Source organism: Amblyomma maculatum, chromosome 9 (genome assembly GCF_055883805.1).
Source record: "Amblyomma maculatum isolate TAMU_Amacu chromosome 9, ASM5588380v1, whole genome shotgun sequence".
NCBI lineage: Eukaryota > Metazoa > Arthropoda > Arachnida > Ixodida > Ixodidae > Amblyomma > Amblyomma maculatum.
This window is the reverse complement of record NC_139352.1, coordinates 2,206,323-2,230,691: the sequence shown is the minus strand read 5'-3', so window position 1 is coordinate 2,230,691 and position 24,369 is coordinate 2,206,323. Positions and strand designations below refer to the sequence as shown.

Sequence of the window (24,369 nt, the reverse complement as noted above, 5' to 3'; positions counted from 1 at the left end):
TTTTTTCCTGACCAAGAATGACCTCCGTTAATGCTCAGCCATCAAATATATATACAGCTAGAACGGTCACATGACGTCCGTGAGAGCGGGGTGAGGGAAAAGAAAGGGAAAGGACGGGCGCGCACATTGCGTCTCAGGATGCCGCCACAGTCACCAACGCACCTTGTTTCTGTAGTGGCTGCTGCTACCGCCAGCCAGGCTTCCCCACGTCGCTACCTTAGCCGCAATCCTTCAGAGTGGCGCAGCTCAGACGACATGCCAATTTGCTTCATTTGCTATCACGCCGGCCACACATCGTATTATTGCCATAGCTTACATCGTATTATTGCCATAGCTTACATCGTATTATTGCCATCGTATTATTATTGCCACAGATAAGCCTTGCAACGAAACCGTCCCCGCTGCCCGTCGCTCCAGCCGATCTCCATCCCCACTGGCTCGTCGATCCCGTTCACTGGTGCCTCGTCGCAGCTCCTCCCCATCATACGCCGGCACCTACTCGGGAAACTAACGAGTGCAGCACCCGGGAGTGACGCTTTATTACCGACCCAGACTGTCAGCTCGGAACTGACCCCCAGACCCAGACGTAACCTCATTGACATTCTTGTGGACAGAGTCTCAGTTTTTGCCCTTATTGACAATGGAGCCCATATTTCAGTCCTTACTTCGTCGTTCTGCCAGCGCCCCAAAAAAGTTCTTACGCCCGCAAACACCTCTACATTTCGTGTCGCTGATGGAAACACTGCTACCATAATCGGAATATACACTGCGCGCGTCAGCATCGCCGGCCACCACGTCCCAGTGCTCTTCGCCGTCTTACTACTAGTCCCGAAGACGTGATTTTAGGCCTAGACTTTTTAACAGCCTATTTCGCTCTCATTGACTGTTCCTTCGGACTTCTGCGCCTAGCCCTGCCCCATTGTGTTCACGACCCTAGTTCTGACCATTCCCAGCCTCGTCTCCGCTCTAGTACATTTACTCGCCTACCTCCCGAGGTAGCAGTATACGTGTCCATGTCATCTTTTCCCTCCCTTCCTGACGGCGACTACGTTGTCAACCCCATCACCGACGTCACTCTACAGCGCAACATCGTCCTACCTCATAACATTGTACACGTCGAGAATAACCTCCCCCACATTCCCGTACTCAACTTCAGCATGTCTTCGCAAGTTCTCCCAGAAGGCATTTTCCTTGCCGAGCTGTCACCTTTGTCTAGCTTTACTATTTCTGCAGTGCTGTCCGACCGTCACGCCGAGGGACCTGCACAACCGGTCCCGTCACATAGTCCGGAGGACCGCATCTCAGCCATGGTTGCCTCTGACCTGCGTCCTGATAATGCCAGCGCACTTTCCGGCCTTTTGCGGTCTTACAGCGACATTTTTGATTTCGGTCACGGATCCCTGGGCCAAACGTCCGTCGTCACACATCGCATCGATACTGGAGATGCCCGCCCTATTCACGACGGCCTTACAGAGGTACTCTTTCCGAACGCCGGATCATTAAGGAAGAAGTGGAGAAAATGTTGGCCAGCAACATTATTGAGCCGTCGAGCATCCTCTGGGCGTCTCCGGTAGTACTCGTCAAAAAGAAAGAAAACAGCTGGAGGTTTTGCGTAGATTATCGACACCTAAACGAGATAACAAAGAAAGACGTGTACCCTCTTCCAAGGATCGATGACGCCCTCGACTGCCTGCATGAAGCCAACTACTTCAACTCTATAAATCTTAGTTCTGGATATTGGCAGATCTCTGCTGACGGAAGAGATTGTGAAAAGACGGCTTTTGTCACCCTGGATGGCCTCTACCAATTCACGGTGATGCCTTTTGGCTTATGTAATGCCCTTGCGATCTTCGAGCGCATGATTGACTCCTTACTACGCGGGTTCAAATGGACCACATGTCTGTGCTACCTCGATGACGACACCATATTTTCATCAACCTTTGAGGGCCACTTCCATCATGCTTCGGCTATTCTTGGCGTCTTCCGACGAACTGGCCTTCAGTTGAACTCCAAGAAGTGTGACTTTAGGCGCCGGCAACTCAAGGTCCTCGAACACTTAGTCAACACCCATGGCATCCAGTCGGACCCCGACAATAGTCGCGCTGTAAGTGATTTTCCTATACCGAAATCTAGCAGCGAAGTGTATAGCTTCCTGCGACTTTGCTCATATTTCCGGCAATTTGTACTAAACTTTGCGAAAATTGCCCGTCCACTCACGTAGCTCATAAAAATGAGGTCTCATTTTCCTAGGGCCACGAAATTTCGGCCGCCTTTGTCGCTCTTATTGTTCACCTCACCGATCTGCCAGTATTGGCTCAATTCAATCCGTCAGCGGCCACAGAAGTACGCACCGACGCAAGTGGTCATGGAATTGGGGCCGTTCTCGCACAACGTCAGCTCGGTTCCCTTCGCGTCATCGACTATGCCAGCCGACTCCTCTCTGCAGAATTATTCCATGACTGAACGTGAGTGCTTAGGCCTAGTTTGGGACATTACGAAGTTTCGCCCTTACTTGTATAGGCGGCCATTCACAGTAATCGCTGACCACCACGCATTGTGCTGGCTTTCCACATTCAAAGACTCTACTGGCCGCCTTGGACGTTAGACCTTGCGCCTTCAGGAGTACAACTTTCAGTAGTTTATAAGGCTGGCCAGTTGCATCGAGACGCCGATTGCCTGTCCCGTCATCCAGTCGACCCGCCAAGCCAACCTGAATGTGACAATGACGCTTGCGTGCTCTCTATTTCTAACTTTTCCAACATTCGCCATAAGCAACGCCAGGACCCTCAGCTTCGCGAAATTATCAATCGCCTCAATGCCTATCGCCATGACCCTTCCCTTCGTTTGTTTGTGCTCCACGACGGCACCTTATACCGGCACAATATGCGACCTGATGGCCTCGACCTTCTATTAGTAGTCCCTCAGCACCTACGTACAGCCGTCCTTGAACAGCTTCACGACGTTGCCACAGCGGGTCATCTAGGCGTTTCTCGCACATACGACAGTGTGCGCCGTCGGTTCTTTTTGCCAGGCCTATATCGAGCAGTCCGCCGCTACGTGGTTGCTTGTGACCGTTGTCAACGCCGGAAAAAGCCATCAGTTTTACTAGCTGGACTTCTGCAGCCGATCGATATCCCTATAGACCCATTTTCTCGAGTGGGTCTGGATATTCGAGGGCCGTTTCCACTGTCCGCATCGGGGAACAAATGGATTCCGGTGGCCACTGATTACACCACACGCTACGCGGTCACACGAACAATACCAACCAGTTGTGCAACTGATGTCGCTGCTTTACTGCTCAACGACGTTATACTCATCCATGGAGCTCCACGCCAACTGCTAACCGACCGTGGCCGTTGCTTTGTTGCACGTATAGTCGACGAGATCCTACGATTGTGCAACGTTCGTCATTCTTTCACGACTGCCTACCATCCACAGACGAACGGGCTTACTGAACGCCTTAACCGGACAATAATTGATATGCTGTCTATGTACGTTTCTGATGACCACCGCGACTGGGACATAACGCTGCCATTTGTGATATTTGCATACAATTCGTTGCGCCACGACACTACCGGCTACTCCCCCTTCTATCTTCTATACGGCCGTGAACCTCTGCTTCCTTTTCACAGCCTGCTCCCTTCGGTCGCCACTGCCAGCTCATGTGCTCGTGACGCCGTAGCCCGAGCTGATGCTGCCCGCGTTGTTGCTCGCAACCGACTCGCAGCCTCCCAGCACTCCCAGAAACGTCGGAGTGATTCCTGTCATCGCAACACCCAGTATTCTTGCGGCTCTCTCGCGGTACTTTGGACCCCAGCTCGCCACGTTGGCCTCTCGAAAATACTTTTGCCCTGTTATACAGGACCCTACCGTATTTTACGACAAGTGACTCCAGACACATACGAAATTGCGCCCTTGCATCCTTAAACGCATACCTCTACACCACGCACCGAGACGGTCCATGTTGCACGCCGCAAGCCGTACTACACGGACCCTGGTTTGGACGTAAGTACGCACCAGGACGGTGCCTTTCAGCCGACGGGGTAGTGTTACATTAGGCGGTGCATGCACTGATATGCGCATAAGGAAGGAAGAAGAAGAAATTGGTGAGGTTTGGAGACGACAACGTTCGACCAGTGTCGGCTGGTATCTGACTGACGCTGCTGTGTTTCTTTGTGCTGTGTCATCTTGGACTAATTTCTTGGCCTTACCTTGCCACGTATCAATATTATTATTATTATTATTATTATTATTATTATTATTATTATTATTATTATTATTATTATTATTATTATTATTATTATTATTATTAGTATTATTGAATCACTGGACCGCTAGGCACTCTCAAGCTAGTGCCGCGGCCAACATGACGCCCTTTGAAAAAGCATGCGCCTTGAATCGCTAGGCCGCTCGTCTCCCTCAAGCTTCCTCTGGGGGACGGTAGATGCTAGTCGTAACAGCCCGCTTTCTTCGACTCTTCTGTTGTTTGCTCTCTCGCGGACCACCGCCCCGTGTAAAGCCAAATACGCCACACGGCAGCCAAGCTCTGATGCCACGCCATTTCGCACGTGCTCCTTCTTTCCGCGGCACATTCCAGAGCGGTTCACTTCGAAATGCTTGAGTGGTAGCTCAATGTAGCTCTCGCTAGAAAAGGATGAGGCAATGGAAACACGAGCGCCACAGAACGCTTTGGAACCTATACGCCTCTGCCGGACGTTGCCGCAGATTCTACTCCGACCGACAACACTAAAAAATGTGGCTGCGATTTCAGTGTAATGTCACCTTCACAAGCTTGACTGAGATCATGAATGCTAAAATATACACCTTAGAAGCGGATACTGTGGCACCTGTGCATGCATGCTAGAGCGTTTGTTGCGCTGATTGCATATGCAATGAGGTTATTTCTGATTTAATTGCGGTGCAGGAAACATGTTTAACAATTACTTTTGTTTATGTCAAACATTTCGTTCATTCGGGCATGATCAGCCAAAAGAGTGCGGTGGTTGGTATCACGTAGCGGACCAATACCTATTGCCAATTGGACCGATTCATAATTGTAATAATCCTATCGCGACCAAATAAGACCAAATATCGAAATATTGGTCCAATAGAATCAATAAATGTTCTGTATCGACTTATAAACAGTTGTGTTGGAATTTTTCTAAGGATATTGTTAAATTCGTCGATTTTGACACAGGGTCCCCATTACTTTTCGGTATACGGATAATCAGTTGGGCATTCTTGCAGTTAATTTGTATATTCTAGGCCAGCAGTCCTTACTCTAGCTAATGTATGGTTTCCATCAGGCCTGCATGTCACTGCCTATTGATTCACTTATGTGTATAATAGCGGATATCAGGCTTTGATCAGGCTAAAGATTTCACTTGGCACCATCTGGCATGGGGGTTCAGGCCTGGTCGTGTCACTACTTTTTATTGCGAAAGCAATGCTACTCGCACTTTCAAGCCGTCAGCGTGGTCCCGGCGGTAACCACGTTTGACCTTTGACCTTTAGACGACCCCTGTAGACGACCCCAAGCTGGCAGGAGCTGCCAACTTGGGCCTCTCGTTTCACATGGGACGGTTATGTCAGAATCAGCCTGATAGGACCCTGGCATTCACGTTACCCCTATAGGCCACTAAGGCACGTTCATATCGGTTGGTTAAAGCGAGGCTTTATATTTGGGCTGAGGAAGAAGAAAAAGAGAAGAAGAAGAATGCTCGACCACCCGCAGCTAATGCTTTCGCTCAATATTTGGTTCAGCAGCGTTGAACCCTTGTAATGTTTTGACCGCGGCTTATGAGAACACTGCAAAAAAAGTTACGATTCCCTACATCTGTACGTTGTCAATGCCGCTCTTTATGAGACAACTCTTTCCTCCCCTGCAGTGTCTGTTACATATTGGGCACCTGTTGGTTGTGCGGCAAAGAGGGATCACTTACCGATTAATTTCAAGGTAGCGTGAAAATTACAAAAACCTCTAAAGGACAACAGCAGTCCTTCATAATTAGCAGTTAGTGCGAATATAGCAGAAAATTAGATGTCTCAATTGTTCCGAATTCAAGTACTGAGCGCAAGGCTGCGCAGATATGGTCGCTGTTGGTATGCACAATACAAAAGTCTGATCTTTTTGTGCTCATGTAAGTGAGGGTGCATTTGCCGATGATTGGTGGAATTGTGAGTGTGCACGTGCCTATACGCTTTGAAAGCAGTCTGAAAAAAAGTAGTGAATCAGTACCCAATATATTAGTTGGATTATAAGTTAGGTTTAAGCGCAAAGCCTCGAACGTCAAGGAGAATAATAAGGTACATTATGAATTTCTTTTTATTTCATGAGAAGAAAAGTGATTCCTCCGGCTGTTATTATAGGATGACTAGCAAGACACCTGCTTAAATTGCTGAAGCCTTAGGTGGCACCGTGTCTGGCCTAGAATGATGATTACATCTGCTCCTTCCTCTACAACTATACAGTCTCAACCTCAAATGATTTTATCGAGATTTGTTCACCCGAGGAGTCGCAAACAGTTTTACGTCTTTCCCTGGCTGCTTTAGGCCTTGATAAGATTGCTACTTCTAAAATCAAAGTTTTGTATAGCGTAGCTGCTGAAGATCAATTAGCTCCAGTTGACCATTCTATTTAAGGCCCTTGGATGCCGCATACCGAATGAGTGGTGTCTTGCGAAAATAGTTCCATTGCCTAGCATCGAATCAGGGGAAACTTGTGGTCTTGCACAGTTGTCATTACGATTCGTTTGTTCAATCCACTTTAAAATAGTTTCAGGCGATCTGTTTAGTGTGCACATACTGACCTCGAGACTCGCATAAGTTAGGTTGCGACAACAAACAGTTTGCCGCACTTGTGACTCTGGATATCAGTAAAGCCTAAGCCATTGTTGAGCTCTCGATGTTGTTGCAGAGACTGCAAGACCTTAGGTTCTCAAACTTTTTTTTTGTAGTCTGTGCCCTTGCTTTCTTGAAAGACAGATAATTTTATTGTTGCCAAAATGAAGTTTGCTGTGAGAAAAAAAATAGTTAGAAAAGGGCGTACCTTAACGGTAAGTCCTATGCCCGGTACTCCTTAACATGTTACGCTAATGACATGTATTTTCTGCCATATTACGCACACTTTTTTAAAACTTCTTCTTTTTTTCAGTTGGAAGAATTAGTTTAATGTACTGGTCAAGGAGGATTCTCTCAGTTTGAATAAATGCGCATTGTTATCCCCGTTATTCACGCTCCCGAGTAATGAAAGTTAGAAGCAGGGCACACCTTTAATGTGGAAGGCTTTTGATTTAGCAATATAATATTGCCCCTTAAAATCCATACTAGATAAGATTATTCCGTCATTTCAATTATTTCATCATCTAATCACCAAGTTCTACTAAGCACGTGATGTCCACCTTGATGTAAACGCACCTGCAAAGCGAGCAGTCATATATTGTTTTTGCCAAAGTTTATAGCCCCAGAGGGTTGATTTTGAGCTGCATCTTATGGCTTGTAATGCTTTCCTTCCTAGCTTTCCAAATCTCAGGAAAGTAAGATTCTTTGTCTTACCATCTCCAAGGGGAAGGATTTATATGAATTCTGAGGGAGCGCCACTACACAGCCTAATAGCAGACTCCCTGGGATATAAACTTTTGACAAAGGCTGTACCTTTTAAAAACTTCGCTTTTCGAATGCAAATTTGTAAAGGGTAGAAATAATTACCCGGTATATGTGGCGCCACTAAACGGACAGCAAGACTATGAGAAAAGTAAAACCGCTTCGATGACGTCGTGCAGAAAGAAACAGTGAATAATTTTTTTCCAGCTGAAAAACAACGCAATAACATATTGCACTTTCCTTTTAGCTCATGTTGCTGGCTAGAACCAGCCATTCCTACTCACTGTCTCTGACTCACATTCCCGCTTACCTTTCGCTTAACGCCCGTGCCGCCGTGTTATGGCTGCTGCTGTTTGTAATGGACACGGTTAGGACACGCCCTGAGCTCACGAGTACGACAAACAGCGGTGGAGAAGGCTGAGGGAGGGCTTTAAACATATGTACTTTTCGTTCAATTGTTGCTTCTTGGCTTTGTTGGCCATGCAAGGTTTGTAACTTCAGTTTTCGAATAACAATGTTCGCACTCATTCTGCCGTTTCGCTGTGGGTAGGATGGAGGTGAACTCGCTTCCAGTGACTGTCACGTTGCTTGTCCTACTGCATATGGTGACGCCTTTAGATATTGACTTGACAGATGGAGGCTACAGAAACGTGGTGGTGGCTATCAGCAAGGATCTTCTTTACAACGATTCAATTGTCGAGGACATAAAGGTAAGTGACGCAGAATACTTACATGCCAATCCTTCGGCACCGACTCCGCCTTAAGAATGACTTCAGTTTCTGCTGGGATAAAGACTGCAGCCTAAATCGGGTGTTATGCCCTTCGTTCTTAAACATGTGTATTGCGGTAGTGCCTTGGTAATTATGCCGACGTTTTGGGTATATTATTATTTCTTACTTTAGGACGCTGAGATTTACTTCTACAGAAGATCGCTTACCTATAATTGTTTATATATCCGTAGATGCAAAATTAACTGACCACTGTGATGTGAAAGGGTATAACATGAAAATCGACGAAGCTGTTGTTTACGCTTTGTGGAGGTGGCAGTGAGTTCAATCCTTAAACTTTTAAACCTGACATCTAGACCTTATCGCATAAGTTATCGAAGCGATGTAGATTAAAGAAAAACTATAGCAGCGTCTCCTTTATTTCCAATGCCGGGCTAATCAGGCGCTTCGCAATGGCAGCGATTTGCACGCTTTATTTCAGCTTTTTTGACGCTGGGCGGCGCTACTTACGTCACACATCGGAGATCTGGAATGATATTGTTACGGACGACAAGGAAGAAGAGGCGCCTCCTGTCTTCATCGGCTTACCGCTTCGTAACAATATACTGACAGTAACGGGAAATGAATGACAGAGATTTGCGAGCAGTTTAACCTAGGCATTATTATTAGACAAACGAAATGTGAAAGGGAGATCACGTAGGAATTGCAGAACAGAGAAACGACCATTGATTATTGCCTAATGGGACAAGGAATCTGTAGCAAGCCCGCAAAAACGGAAATAGACGAAGAGGGGGCATACAGATTGAAAAGCGGCCATAAACATAGTAGCTTGCAGATGGGTTGCCTGATCAGAAAAGAAAAAGGCAGTATAAAAGCAAGCCTGTCGATAGAGAAACACAGCGTAGACAAGTGATGATATAGCAAGCTAACACGACACATTAGTATGAAAATACAAGTAAAATAACAATTAAATGCATGGAAAAGAAACAAGAAGCGTCGAAGCTGGCGGGATAAGATTTGGAAGGTCATCGAACTGACACAGGTGGCTTCCAGAAAACAGAGAGGCAAAGAAGGCCTAGCTTTCTAAAGGAGAAGTAGACGCAAAATGAAAACCTTATCGGAAGAACATACTGGTAGTAGATATCCTTCTGCAGAGTAAAATAAAACAGCGCACCAAGTGACGGATGACTGAAGTGCGCGACACTACAAAAGGGGACCAAGTAAATTCCGAAGGCATGTAAGCGGTCTGGGTAGAAAGAAACATAGAGAGCAGGGGCAGATTGAGTGCGGCGAGGAAAAATGTATCGAGGGGCACAACGCTGCAAAATACATTACGGCAGTTATAACCCAATCGTTCAGGGGAATATCATGTGACAATATCCTTGAATGCAAATGCAGTATGTGAAAGCATGATGAAAACCAGCCTAGAACTGGCTAATTTAAATTGGAATAAGGCGGAGAAAACTAATATTTTGTGGTGAGCCTTAGGAATTGACGAAATTCCGATCATGATAATTAATAAACTTGGTCTAAGAAGCAAGAAATTGCTGTTAAAATCCTTTGGGGACAGTCATAAAAAATAAACTAATTCCGTTCACGTTTCTGTAGGGTATTATCGAATTATTTTGATAGATGAAATAAAAGAAACGGAGATACGACGAACATACCCTAGTGATGCCCTGATGCAATGAATGTCAATTAAAAAAATAAATTATTGATGCCGATCGCGATACCATCAGTTAGATACAGGGTGCCAATGCAGACATGGAGAAAAAGTAATAATGTACTGAGATAACTTCACAGCGGGTTCAGAAGCGGTAGGTGCCTAGATGATAGCATCTTCGCGCTAACGCGGTGCATCTAAAAAGCAAGGATGGAAAGCAGACAGCCTTTCTGGACATGGTACTCGAAAAAAAAATAAATAAACAGTGGCAAGGGCGCATTCACAAGGAGAAGTACACAGGACGACTCCGCTAGGCTTGAGTCTTGACCGTTTTCCGATGTGCGACGCCTTTCAGATGGAACTCTCCCCGACAGACGTAGGGGAGGCGAGAACGCTAGCCGACGGGGAAAGGTATGAACGGATGATAGGAGATGATTTTGGATGGTGAGATTAGCGGTTTTTGGTTGACGCTTTGGAATAGAGGAGGCGCTGTCTCAAGAACTCTTTCGGCCCTCCTTGACTTCGATCTGCATTCAACGTAATGTATATTGTGGTTGTCACACGACAAGTTTCAAGTGCAATCGAGCCCGAGCCCACATGGCTCGGAGGCTCTTCTTGAAGTGCTCTTGTTTTCAAGCACATTCGAGAGTAGGCGTCCACACCTTCGAGGTCAACTTAATGCACACGGTGAAAACCTCTGAATGGTAATTCAAAGCGCCCGTGTAATACCGGATACTTCGACCCTTCTTGAAAACCTCAATGTAGATCGAGTTCAATGAGGATTGAAGTGTTCGTGTGACAGAGGTATTAGTCTCACGTATACAAATACGAGAACACAAATAAGCCAAATATTGTGTACACGCCTCCTAAAAAGTATATGGAATCTCCCCAGGAGGTTACTGTACATAACGTGCCATCTAGGGTAATTGCATTCTTCAAAAAATATTCTAAGCAAAGTTGCTCCAGAAGCAAAGACAGCGCTAACGTGAAAGCATCTGTGCCTCTTAGATGACCTATCTTTATGTGAATGTGCGCATTCTGCAATTTCTTTCGCCTTTCTAAGCAGCGACACCTGATACTAGTATGCGGAATCAAATGCTAAGGTTACCTCACATAAATACGGCTGAAAAAAGAAACAAATATGCTTGCAGAAGTACAAAGCGTAGGAAGACGCATAAGATTCGATGAGAGCGACATTTGCTCTGCGGAGGGTATAGTGCGGCTGATGATGATGAATAAAAATAAAGTTGCTTAAGTGTATGTATAAAGTCATGCCCGTGCTGATATTTGTGAGTAACGTTAAGCACTATGCCGGGCCACCACGCAGTCGCTGTTCCAGTCTTCGTCCGAGTTCCTGAACAGGGCCACCAATGGACGCGTCTATTTCAAGCATGTCATCATCGACGTGCCGCACGCGTGGCCCAATGGAGGCAGATACAGACATGTGTCTGCCAGAGACTACCGGGAAAGCGACGTCAGCATCGGCCCAGAGGCGCCTCCTTACGGCGACCAGCCTTTCACGAAACAAGTCAAGGGTTGCGGGGCTCGAGGAGAATACATTCATCTCACTCCCCGGTTTCTCGCCCAAATCAGAGTGGCCAAGCAGCGGCAGCATTATGAAAATCCAGGTAAGTTGAAAAGTGAAAATGTTGTTGGTTGGTTGGTTTGTTGGGTTTAACGTCCCAAAGCGACTCAGGCTATGAGAGACGCCGTAGTGGAAGACTCAGGAAATTTCGACCACCTGGGGTTCTTTAACGTGCACTGACATCGCACAGCACACGGGCGCATTGCTTTTCGCCTCCATCGAAAAGCGGCCGCCGAGCAGTTTACGGCGTCGTAATGACAATGTTTATAGCCGCAGAAGTAGTAAGGATAGTGCAGTCAAACCCATGACTTTGGATTTGACAGCAGCGGCGCAAATGCGTGAATTAAGTGATTGTGCAGTTATAGGGCTGGGGGCCTGATCACAAACCATAACAAACTAACACTTATAACTACTACTTTTATTCCCTGAAGTAATTTGTTACCATAGTGTGCTTGATACGAGAAAGGTATGCAGCAGTAATTACTTCTTTTGCAATCTCTAAGTGGTGTAGCCCATGTGCGTTGTAAAATTGACAAAATATATGTGCCCTTATAGTGACCCTGAAGCAATATTTTACAGTACTTTAGTGCAACACATAGGTCTATATTTTGGTTTGACACCAGAGCCACTCGTTCCATAGTGGCAGCATTTCTGAATACCTCCAGCGGTCGTCGTCGTCGTCGTCATCATCATCATCATCATCATCATCATCATCATCATCATCATCATCATCATCATCATCATCATCATCATCATCTCACTTGCAGTTACTGTGGACGTGCGAGGTTCGCCGCCTGTCGGAGTTGACGAAAGCGTCACTAAATTCTTACAAACTGGCGGGTCTCACAGCATAGAAGAGTTGTTAAGCTTGATGGTACCAGATGCGGTATGCGATTTATCTATTCCCGAAATAACAGAACTCGAATATCAGGGCTTTAGTGCAGTGTTCTAGTAAATATGTGACTGATAACCACAGGACGCTTACACCGTGAATATAGTTATAAAGGCAAACGGCTCTAATGACTACTAAACTACTATTTTAAGGATATTATTTGGTATTACAAAAGACGCTTCTTTTATAATTTGAAGAAGTAACGAGAAAAGAGTGTTACGAGATTCCAAAAGTGATCACAAACGTGAGTCAGATGGACGATTGTATTCGCAACATCAGAGACTAGTGCAACTTCGTCATGTAGCACTATGAGAGCGAGGGAGCTATGTTACTTATTATAAGGGCAAAAGAATAAAACAGAGTTTCGGGCGAGTTGGGCCTCCTTATTCTGTCAACAAATGAAAAGACTAGAACGAGAAAGAAAGGGGGGCACGAGAAACGACCAGACTGGCGCACACTTTTAAACTAGAGATTTTTCAGAATGGCTCCCTTGAACGAGCTACTAATACACACGCACCCACTAGTAACGTAGTTTATCCTCCTTTCGTTTTTGCGTTTTTATTTTTGGAGACCCTGTGTCATGCGCTATGGTTTCTTAGGACGGTAGATGTTGGGAATTGGAGAGGAGAGTCTGACGTATTTACATTTGAAGCTAGTGCTTCTCCTATCGTCCCCATCGTATTTTGTCCCTTATATCTGCTCCAACGTTTTTAGTTACAGACGGGCAGTAGTTTGTAAGTAAAAAGCTCGCGTATTTTGTGCCGAAGGCGACTAGGCAGATTAATGTTCACGGCTCGGCCGTGATTCCTCTGAATGCGTACTGCCTGATGGAAAGAAAACTTTACATCATGGTCTCGCAGCTCCCTATCCCAGGGTGCACTGTGAGTTCATCTGTAACAGCGATAAAACTGGTTAGGATTGATTCATCAGGTTTGCGCCAAAAAGCAACTCAGGCTATGATAGGCGCCGTAGGGTAGGGCTCTGCAAATGTTTGCTGGCTAGGGTTCCTTAACGGGCAATGACATCGCACAGCACACGGGCGCCTTAATTTTCTCCTCCATCGAAAAGTGGCCCCGCATCCTCGGGTAGACCAGTCGAGCATCTTAACCACTGTGACAGCACGGCGGGAAGCAATAAAAATGGCCGTGTTCCTTTGCAAATTAGGGTTTTGATAAACACAACAGAAACAAGTTCGTAACGAAGGGACAAGGACAAGTGTCCTTGAACACCTTTAATGCCCACAAACCCGCATTTGTTAATTATGCAAGAAAAGTGAGAACGACAACTATGCGACACTAATTTCGCAATAAGAGGGAAGCACCGGAATAGTACCGATAGTTGCACAACTACTTCCCGATGTAGTGTTAGAGACGATATAGACATAACGGGCAAGAGATGTGGGTTTCCTTACTCCCGAAGTCAAGTCTTCGCAAAGCACTACTTACATATAAGAAAAGCCGCATCCTTCTGTGCGATGTGACAGTATAGAGAATAAGGCTTGCTTTTATACATTTCTCTTTTTTTTTTTCCATCCACAGTATACACATTCGTGCACGAATGGGCCCACTTTCGGTATGGAGTGTTTGACGAATACGGTTGCAAGGGGGACGATCAGTTCCCGCTCACCTACTGCCACGATCACCAGGTGCGTGCGACATCGACATGTCCTTTGAGACGGCGTGGCTGATGCCTTGTCTCTGATAGCTTCGTATATCCATCAGATCCCGTGGATTGTGCGTTATTTTCTACTAAAGATGTACTATCGTGTCCATGTCCATTCCATTCTTTAATTATGCATAATTATTTAGTCCCTTGCCGTTCTTCATTTCTGCAGTACGTTCCTTTGTATGTAACGCGCGTGCGGCAGATTGTGCTGTCTACTTTCTCGTTAATTGGCTCGCAGTGTAGTTTACGCTCTTGAAGATTAAAAATGTGAGGCTGTCGGGAGATAAAGTTCTCACTGTTTGGAAAAAAAAACGTACAAAAAGAAACCAATTCATAACCTGAAGGATGACAAATTATACAGTTTATTCCTTTACCTGACAAAAAAAAAAAAAACAAAAACAAAAACGGTGCGTAGTTCTAACGAACGAAAAATTGCTAAAGAACGAGGAGCTACTCTCCTCTTGAACACACAGGTTTTAAGGACGATGTGACAATTATGTACTCCATCTGGAGGAGTTGCCCTGGAGTCCTCTTGGCTCCTTTTGTTCACCCTGAAACTGAACAATGGTCAAACTGCGACTTAGCGTGTGTAGGGACAAGACTCGTTCATTGTCCTATGCTATGGTAAGATGGTGCATGACCTCATGGCCTTTGACCTTGACGTTTGACTTTGAAACGTGATTGATTATCATTAATGTCAGAAATGACGTGATAGGCTTGAGATTGCAGCTGAACGCGTGTTGTTAGTAAAACCCATAAAACAAAGATATCGCTCGCCAAACTTAGTATAACTGCGTATAGCCACTGCTGTTTTTTTATTGCTCCCGTATTGCATACCATACCGGATGTGCTGACAGAACCACGCAAAAATATTGCGCATAATCGGTTTTTCTTTTTATCTGCATTTTAACTACATTCCTAGTTCGTTTGGTTAAAATCAACGGGTTATAGCCCACTTTTTCTCTGTTCCTCATGACCCTACACAAAATACAGCAAACACTGGCATGAACGTTAAATGCTCTGAAATATATCAATCAATGTACATATCTCTCTTTTTTTTTATTGTTGCAGGTCAAGCTCAACTCTTGTTCAGCAAGAATTCGCTTCACTGCCACACGGCCTAACGGAGACAAATGTTTGATCAAGAAAGACTGCCAGTTCACCGATGAGTGCGAAATTAGTGTCTTTCAGCCGAGTAACACACTCGCGGAGTCGTCCATCATGTTCATGCCCTATCTGGCCAATGTAAGACCTACCTGAAATCTTGCTCCACAGTTGACTTTATAGTGCAGCTAGAAGGGCATCGAGAATTTGTGTAGCTGCTAATACAATTTTTTTTTTTCACTTAGGGGTGCAAATGCGATTTCTTACTTTAACATGACAATTATTAGACTAAAACACCAAAGGCTCTGAGTGACTATGCGCTGGGCAACACTAGAAACGAATGGAAGAAACAGAATCTCAACACCCAAAATAGTCACTTGACGATCGAACTCGTTACTGAGCGATGCGAATTTGTAGCGCAGCTGTAAGAATAATTTATTTCTGCTACATACGATTATGGAGACATGGGAACATGCATATGTGTAAAGCGCATAGAATACTTATGTTTTCCTTCCCTGCTAGCAATGCGGTCGCTGTGTTCCCTGCAAATTGGGGGGGGGGGGGGGGGGGTTGCTTGGCCTTTGAATGAAGTGTAGGTCACACTGTGAATCACTTGCATAACTTATTCGGGGACGTTTTGCGCTACAACGCGAGTGTATGCAGCGACGAAGCACCGAAGCTCGATCGCGTTCGCAGCACACATGCCCTGAAGGTAGCCCCTCCCCCTTCCCTCTCCCACCTATTAGGCTGCGATGCCGCTAGACTCTCAAGCGCAACGCAGTTCCAACTAAGCGCAAAACATTGGAGGAACGGGGGGACAGGACGCGAGGAGGGGGGGGAGGGTTAGGCTGAATTTGATTGTGACAACTTTACCGTCGTCTATACGGTAGTACTTCTGAGTGAACTACCCACCGTGACTACCCCATGGTTACGCCACCGGTAGCCAACGTCACTCGACCCAGGGATGGTCTCTTGACAGCTGGGCTGTAGCGCGACTGTATCCATCGGAATATAAATTAAACGGTCAGTGGGCAGATGAGCCTCATGGTGGTCTCTTCGATTGACCTCTTCCGAGGATTAAACGCCAAATAGAACTATGTAGACAAAGAAATTTGCTTGTAACCAAGCAAAGTTTGTTTCGGGAGTAGTTGGCTCATGTTTTCTAAGTGGAATTCGTAGCGCTACTGTCCTTATGTGTAGCTTTAAAAAAACGATTCCACTTTGAAAGTCGGTTGTAATCACACACAAATTTGTTCGCTAATTAAAACAGATATTTACCTAAAAATTTCTGGTGCGAATGAAGCTTACATATGGTTCCATACGAGGCATTGTGATGGAAGCAGGACATCTGCACAATTATACGCTCGTTAAGAATTTAGTAAATGCGCACGGGCCGGAACTCAAACCAACAGCTCGTCATGTAAGCACCTTTTCAGTTGTTCTCATTGAAAAACCTGAGAATTTTACGACGAATACACTGGTCAATATTTTCTACAAACTATATATATTACAAGAAGATGAAGACGACAGCATCAGAAGCGCAATGTGACAAAATAAAACTTTAAACAAAATAGTGCAGTATTTTAGCGCCAAGGGTGGCAAAGCTGATTTATTTGCCTTTTCCTGCGTTCGATTTAGTCTGGCGGTGCGTTTTCGAGCTTGAAACGTTTTTATGTCAGTACGCCGCCATGAACTCGGCGCCTGAACGAAGGTGAAGACGAAAATGAACCTAAGCGACGTTTCGAAGTTTCGTGTATCCCCAACTGGTGCCGAGATGCTGCATTGCCGCTCTTAGTATTCCTGTGATTGGTGGCACCAGCGCGTGGAGCGAATGAGTCTATGCTTTAACCTCTGAGATCGAGCGGAGTATGTCAATTCCTGGTGGTTACATGAGTAGCGAGGTGAAATTTACACAGGAATACTTAAATCTCCTTACATATGAAAATGTGAAAATTTTGTGTGTTCTATGCCTTCCGGAGCCCTCCACTATGACGTCTCTCATAGCCTGAGTCGTTTTGGACGTTAAATCCCACAAACCAAGCCAAGCCAATACGTCTACTTAGGACAGGTAGTAACCGCAGATCCGGACCACGAAAAGGAAATAACAAGAAGAATACGACTGGGATGGAGCGCATTTGGCAAGCACTCGCAGATTATGACTAGCAGCTTACCGGTATCGCTCTAGAGGAAAGTATACAACAGTTGCATCTTGCCTGTACTCACCTATGGGGCTGAAACGTGGAGGCTAACCAAGAGAGTTCTACTTAAGTTGAGGACAACCCAGAGGGCTATGGAACGAAAAATGGTAGGGGTAACATTAAGATATAGAAAGCGTGCAGAGTGGGTCAGAGAAATAACTCAAGTTACCGACATTCTAGTAGAAATTAAGAAGAAGAAATGGACATGGGCAGGACATGTAGTGCGAAGAGAGGATAACCGATGGTCGCTGAGGGTAACAAACTGGATTCCAAGGGAAGGAAACCGTAGCAGGGGGCGGCAGAAAGTTAGGTGGGCGGATGAGATTATGAAGTTCGCAGGGGTCAAGTGGATGCAGCTAGCACAGAACCGGGTTAAGTGGAGAAATATGGGAGAGGCCTTCGCCCTGCAGTGGGTATAATCAGGCTAATGATAATGATGATGATGAAGCCAAGCCATATCAATGAAAGGTGGGAATTTGGCTATTAGCGCTAATGCCTTAAAAGAAAATGCATTTCGCTTCAACTACGTTGACATATTCAGTCGTCCTAGTGCGCTGGCCGCAGTCTTGTAGCCTTGCTGCTGATTAACGCCTACATATCGTTGCAGAGCATGGGCAGGGTATGTGATGGGAGTGCAGATAATCGATGATCATGAAGTGTAACGGACTGAATTCCACTAGAGCGCAGGCGCAACTGAGGTGCAGTGGAAAGGTATGTGGGCCCTAGAGCTTAGAAAGTAAAATTAGTGGGAGAGGGCACAACAGAGAGTTACTTGAAAGGATATGAGAAAGGCCTTTTTCTGCAATGCACCTAACCATATTGATGCTGATGATTTTTCAGGTCACTCATTTCTGCGAGGCTGGAACAGGACGCCGGGAGCACGATCCCCATGCTCCTAACAAGCAAAACTATATGTGCAAACAAAAATCTACTTGGGAAGTCATCAGCACGAACAAGGACTTCCAGACGTACGTGAGCACCTCCACAGCTTTTATTAAATTAATGTGCTTGACGCCGTTTCCTTTGCCGCATTTACCCACACACTTAATTTTCTTAGCTTGCGTGTCGTACACTAATGGCTGTGGTGGGCCAAACGTTACTGTTACCATGTTCGACGTCTTCAATTTTGCGAATTTGAGTCTGTGTCCTCGTTGCGAACGTATCTGCTGTCTAGATGGAGTTGTATCTGCCCCTTTAATATTGTTACGGACGAGGAAGGAGGAAGAAGCGGGCAGTGGCGCGGGCAGGAGCGGTCGCGCTAGTCCCACCATGTCATAAAACGTCATCTCACGGTCATCGAACATCATCTCTCAGTTTTCTTTTTCCTGTGTTCACCGGCTTGCCGCCACGTAACAATATCAAGTCAACAATCTGCACACAGGGTATGTCGGCTTCATGACGCACATGTGCTATAAGAGATTCCGTATAATGGAGGGCTCCGGAGCAGCTTAGACCACCAGAACTTCCTAAATTTAGTGCCCTACTTGTGACGCCGATATTCATTCAGTGAGTCTCGCCGCAGGGGATTAGAGGCTCGAGTGCAGATCCTGAGGACGCAGGTTCGATCCCCGCCATGGCGGAAGCGTTTTGATGAAAGCGAAACGTAAGGTGCCCGTGTACTGTGTGACGTCCGTTCGGTTTAGGAAGCCCAAGGTGGCCAGGAGCATCCGGAGCACTCCATTACGGCATCCCTCACAGCCAGTGTAGCATTGGTGCATAAACTATGCAAATCAAACTATTAAGAAACTATTATGACGTGTTTTATTATGTGCGCGTGGTGTTTAATGTCCCGAAGGTACATGCGGCCTATGAGAAGTACCATTGTGGAGGGTTCCTACTCAGTGCGCCCACCTGCTATTATTCTTTGTCATCCCTTGAGATCTCACAGAACACAGCCTGTACTCAATTCGACAGCTCCAGACAAATGAAGAGCAACCGGGCGATGCCATTCTAGTGAACACATGTTCGTCTTGCTTCGCGTTCTGCGGGAACGTTAACAGCGTTCAGAACTTCGAAACAAGGCTTAGGCATTAAGGTTACACAATGATTGAAATAGCGCAAAAAAGAAAAAGGTTTTGCCACTGAAATTGAAGCGAACAGCTTGTAATTACGTGGCCAGCCTGAAAGTGCAACTAATAATAGCGGAACATCGAACAGCTTATAGTTAAATGACCAGCCTGAACGTGCGACGAATAATAGCAGAACACCTTTGTCCTGGTGACAAGTAAAATGATTTTCCCGAGTTCTGATTAATCTGCAGGCTTTGCATTCGACATAAGACAGTTTTTTGTTTGATCTAAGGGTATTAGATTGTGAATTTGTTTGTCTGTTTCTTTTTATTTATACATGTAAATTGCAGACCAAAAACCTCACAGATTTTATAAGGCCAAATCTAGGGGGTCAAAATTAGTGCTGATGAAATTTTAGCCTGATGCGGCTCTGTACACTGAGGAGGTAGATGGTTCGGAAAATATTAAGAATCTTCATCGTCCGCCAAGAAGTCTGTCGCTTGTGTTGACAGCGTTACTTAGCACTTTACCGTACGCTCCGTTTGTTTTTTTTTTACTTCTGAAAAAATGTGCAGGCTACCACAACCGGACATGGCAAAACGAATTTCGGTCTCTTTTGAAGAGAGGATTCGTGATCTGCCTCCGCGGGTGGTGCTAGTCCTGGACGTCTCCTCGAGTATGAGCGTAAGCATCACTAAATACTGTTTTTGAAGAGGTAGAAAAACACGGGCTCTCACTTTTAATCGTTGCGAGATATGTTTCTACCGAGATGCGAAAGCGAGAGTTATGAGCTATTGTGACGCGCGAAAGCTTGCATCAGTCGTATTACGATGAACACCAGTCCACCTACGGCAGGAGAAACGCCTCATTGTGCACTTGAGCCACGAAGACCTAACTCCGCAAGCAGATGCATGACATGCCAACGCGCATTTGCCTCTGGTGGGACCAATGGTGACGCTCAGATTGGACCAAGTGATATCTATATGCGTTTTGCTGGCTTGTTTTACATAGACTCTTTCTTGTGAGGAGATTTTCAATTTTAGACAAAAAGACTGGTTGAAAACAGTAAAGCTTCCTATCACGACTGATGTGTCAAAAAAGCGCAGAGGAGCTGGTTAAGTCTGACAAACGTTGCTGTTGCCTGAGGGTGCACTGCGATAAATAATTGCAATAAAAAGACTAAGGCCCTTTTCAGCCGTTAGTAGCCAAATATGTTTGCAAGTGCAGGGCTTTTAGTGGCGCGTTTTTTTTCTTCAGGATACACTTTTTAAAAGCTGCCACAGTGTGGCGAGATATTATAGATAGAAACAATTGGACTCGCGACTTTAATATGTCTTGGTTACAGTCATTTTAGTTCAGTTTTATTCTTGAACTGAAATGCATATCTATAACTTTGGCAAACTGAACCTCTCCTTTGTTCAGCAGAAGGTATATTGAGTGATCTTTTTTTTGGAATCCGGGATTCTTATTCAAGATTCTTATTAAAAAAGCAACCTAGATCCATTCTACGAACTGCGCAGCAGTATTTTACATCACGGCTCACATTGCGTACGCGATAGAACTTAATAAATACAAGTTTAATTACTTAATCTACCCACTAAGCTTGCTTATTTATATTTAATGGACAAAGGCATATATATTGAATGTTATCGAAATCGAAGAAGTGCCTACTTCCGAAAATGTCTTCATCAGCTTTGCGATTTGAAATAATAAATGTATTACTACGCATTCGACATGTCGTTCAGTTAGTTTTCACGCTTGGCATAATTATGAAGTAGCGCCGCGGCGCGTGATACTGCTGGCGAGACGCAGTTAACTTTTTCTGCGTCATAAAATACGCAAAAGTCGTCAGTATGTGAGGCATAAGAAATGCGAGAGAAACAGCTTTGTACACATTAAATTCAGGAAGTAATGTGGACATTCTTTAATTTCCTAATACAATCTCGTGCCCTGAAGATGGTTTGGTTGGTTTGTGGGGTTTAACGTCCCAAAGCGACTCAGGCTATGAGAGACGCCGTAGTGGAGGACTCCGGAAATTTCGACCACCTGGGGTTCTTTAACGTGCACTGACATCGCACAGCACACGGGCGCCTTGCTTTTCGCCTCCATCGAAAAGCGGCCGCCGAGGCCGGGATTCGATCCCGCATCCTTGGGAACAGTAGTCGAACGCCGTAACCACTGCGCCACCCCGGCGGGGCCGTGCCCTGAAGAGAAAAAATAAAAGTTTATTAGTCAATTTCAGTCAATTATTTCTTAAGCTCTATCCTGTACATAGCGTTCGCCGTGTTGTACAAACCGCCTACGTGCCCTCGCCCGGCACAGATAAATCTACCAGAGGACCTGAAAAGAAAAACAAAAATCTGTAAATAACAAAAAAGTAGTCCTATATAACACCTACATTTCTGGGCACTTTGTCATCGCAACCGCTATAGTAATTAAAATAATGAGTCCCTACGAAAGAAGTAGTACTATAAGTAAAAAAATATAATAAACGCAAGAAAGAATCCTACATTGTAGCATTATCAAAAATGCCTCTCTTCCTAAATTCCTGACCATCGCTTTAATTGAAATCCCTGCCTATAATTCTGTTTCTTGCCGTTACCGTGCCCCCTTCTTTTTCTACGTTTTTTCTTTGTCTCAATTCCTCTGCTGCATAGTAATAAGTAAATTCGCAATAATAAAACTTCGCTATGAAGTGTGTACTATTGTCATTCCCTGTATGCCAGAAGGTGTCGGCATTACAAAATAACTTGATTACTCTCACTGCCTGTGTTTGCTGTGTTTGTCTCATTAGTATTCGTATTTCAGGGTGAAGGCCGGATAGGCTTCCTGAAGGAGGCTACGTCCCGCTACATTCGGGAAATACCGGACGACTCCCAGCGATTGGCCATTGTGACTTTCAGCTCGAGGGCTGAAATCCGCCACAGATTGCAGGTGGTGAACAGCTCTTCGCAAGGAGGCTTCCTGAACGTTGTGGAGAAGCTGAGTAACGGCGGATATACATGCATCGGTTGCGGTCTCGAACTCGCTCTGCAGGTATGCATTAATCGTACCAGACGTTCATTTATATATTTGTGCATAAATTGAACTTTAGAGATGAAATAAATTTTAATTTTTTGGGCAAAAAAAAAAACATAGTGCATATTTTCAAAACAGAACTGAATCCCACCGAAGTTCAAATCTGTACATAATAACCACGGAATAGAATACAGTACATGCAGACGCATGCAGTCTCAAAGAAGGTATACAAACTAAAGACTACCACCAATGTTGAAGGATAATCTTATTAGCCGCTTAAGCTAAAATAAGGTCAATTACCGATGCAATTGAGTAAGAAAGGTCATTCTTTTTCGCGAGACAGTGCCGAGGAATTGAAATCTCGTGCGCGTCCAAAGATCCACGAAAAACTATGATAGTTGTGTAAGCCCTAGATATTCAGTGGAGTGGCAGCGGCGAAGGCGTGTCGGTGTGTACATACTTGCGCAACAAATACAAAAGTGAAACTGAGCAGCGAATGTCTAATGGCGGGAGAACATGTTCTTTTTTCATTTCAGATACACTAGATTGTAGGCTATCGTTGTTGGCGATAAAGCACGCTACTATTATTTGTAATAATTCTAATTTTGTGTTTGGATAGTTTTGGTGTGGTGATCATATTGAAGATAAAATTCTGGTTGAGGGCGTACGCTGGTTATATAAACAAGTTTTCTGAAATGAGCAGGCGCCATTTTAGGTTTCTGAAGGAGGAAAATGAATGGGATGCTTTAACACAGATGGAAGTGATGTGCTGGACCAGGAAATGTTTTATGTGAAATGAGTTCCCAGGCATTTGCAGGATGAGGCTTGGCACGTAGGAACATTACTGAAAAGGTAACAAGACTTGGAACAAGTACGTTTACGGCTGAAAGTCATTATTTTGAATTTGAGGACTTGGTGGGACTAAGCTTCACAAGACAAATCTCACACCACCTCTAAATAATTTTAAGTTGCTCTCGAGGGACGTGATGATTATTTTACAATGAACTGCAACAGTCAGCAAACAAACGCACGCGTTACGAAAACTAAAAAGTAAGCTCAAATCGGAAACGAACAGCAGTTTGCGACAGGTAGCGATGTACTGGACGTGGGCAGGAAATATTTGTGCTTATGACATGTAGTCGCTGTAGATCCGGACCATGAAAAGGAAATAAAAGAATAAAATTAGAATGGAGTGCATTTCCGAAACACTCATACCATGATTGGCAGCCTACAAGTAGCCCTCAAGAGCAAAGTACAAAACAAGTGCAACTTTATACTGACACTAACCTATGGAGACCGAAACGTGAATTCTAGCGAAAAGAGTTCAATGCAGTTAAATTGAAGACGACGCACAGAACCATGGAACGAAAAATGATAAGTATAACGTTATACACTATGCGTGCAGAGTGTCTAAGGGAATAAATGCGGATACCACACATCCGAGAGCCCTGAAAACCCTAGTATTCAATCTAAATTTTCTGAATTACTGAAAAATCAGAAAGAAATCGCGCAGGACATAGGTGACTTTAGGCAACAGTTTCATGCTAGATTCGAGGCTCTGGAGTTGAGAGTGTTCGCCCTTGAACCATCTCGTGATCCCAACCCCGCATGTGTAGACACGCAATCCCAAGTCTCGTCAACCGCGAGTGCTGTGTATGTTTTAATGAATAAGGTCGATGATCTAGAAAACAGGTCCTGGCGAAACAACATTATTCTCTACGGCCTTTCGGAGGAGGTTGAAGAAACCAATGACTCCCTGTTGACTGTCGTCTCTCAACCAATTGTTGACAAATTAAAATTCCCATGTCCTCAGATAGAACGTTGTCATAGGTTAGGCAGAAGTCGTGACGGGCAACAACGGCCAGTTATTCTTAAACTCTTGAACTTTCGGGAAAAGAGTATAAT

At 45.0% G+C, this 24,369-nt stretch overlaps 1 protein-coding gene across 3 annotated transcripts in view; it reads left to right on the top strand.

Moving 5' to 3' along the window:
• Window positions 1–7,836: 7,836 nt before the first annotated feature.
• The window catches only part of LOC146178099 (calcium-activated chloride channel regulator 4A-like), a 35,581-nt gene continuing 19,048 nt past the window's right edge, over window positions 7,837–24,369 (top strand). For 2 of the 3 annotated variants that reach the window (XM_084577932.1, XM_084577934.1), the window contains exons 1-7: window positions 7,838–8,312; window positions 11,321–11,621; window positions 14,009–14,115; window positions 15,207–15,380; window positions 18,278–18,405; window positions 20,022–20,130; window positions 22,255–22,482. In XM_084577932.1, coding sequence (XP_084434058.1) covers window positions 8,154–8,312; window positions 11,321–11,621; window positions 14,009–14,115; window positions 15,207–15,380; window positions 18,278–18,405; window positions 20,022–20,130; window positions 22,255–22,482 — 1,206 coding nt within the window. In that variant the 5' untranslated portion in view covers window positions 7,838–8,153. Of the gene's footprint in view, window positions 8,313–11,320; window positions 11,622–14,008; window positions 14,116–15,206; window positions 15,381–18,277; window positions 18,406–20,021; window positions 20,131–22,254; window positions 22,483–24,369 lie in introns of all 3 variants that reach the window. The other variant, XM_084577933.1, reaches the window with a different exon arrangement.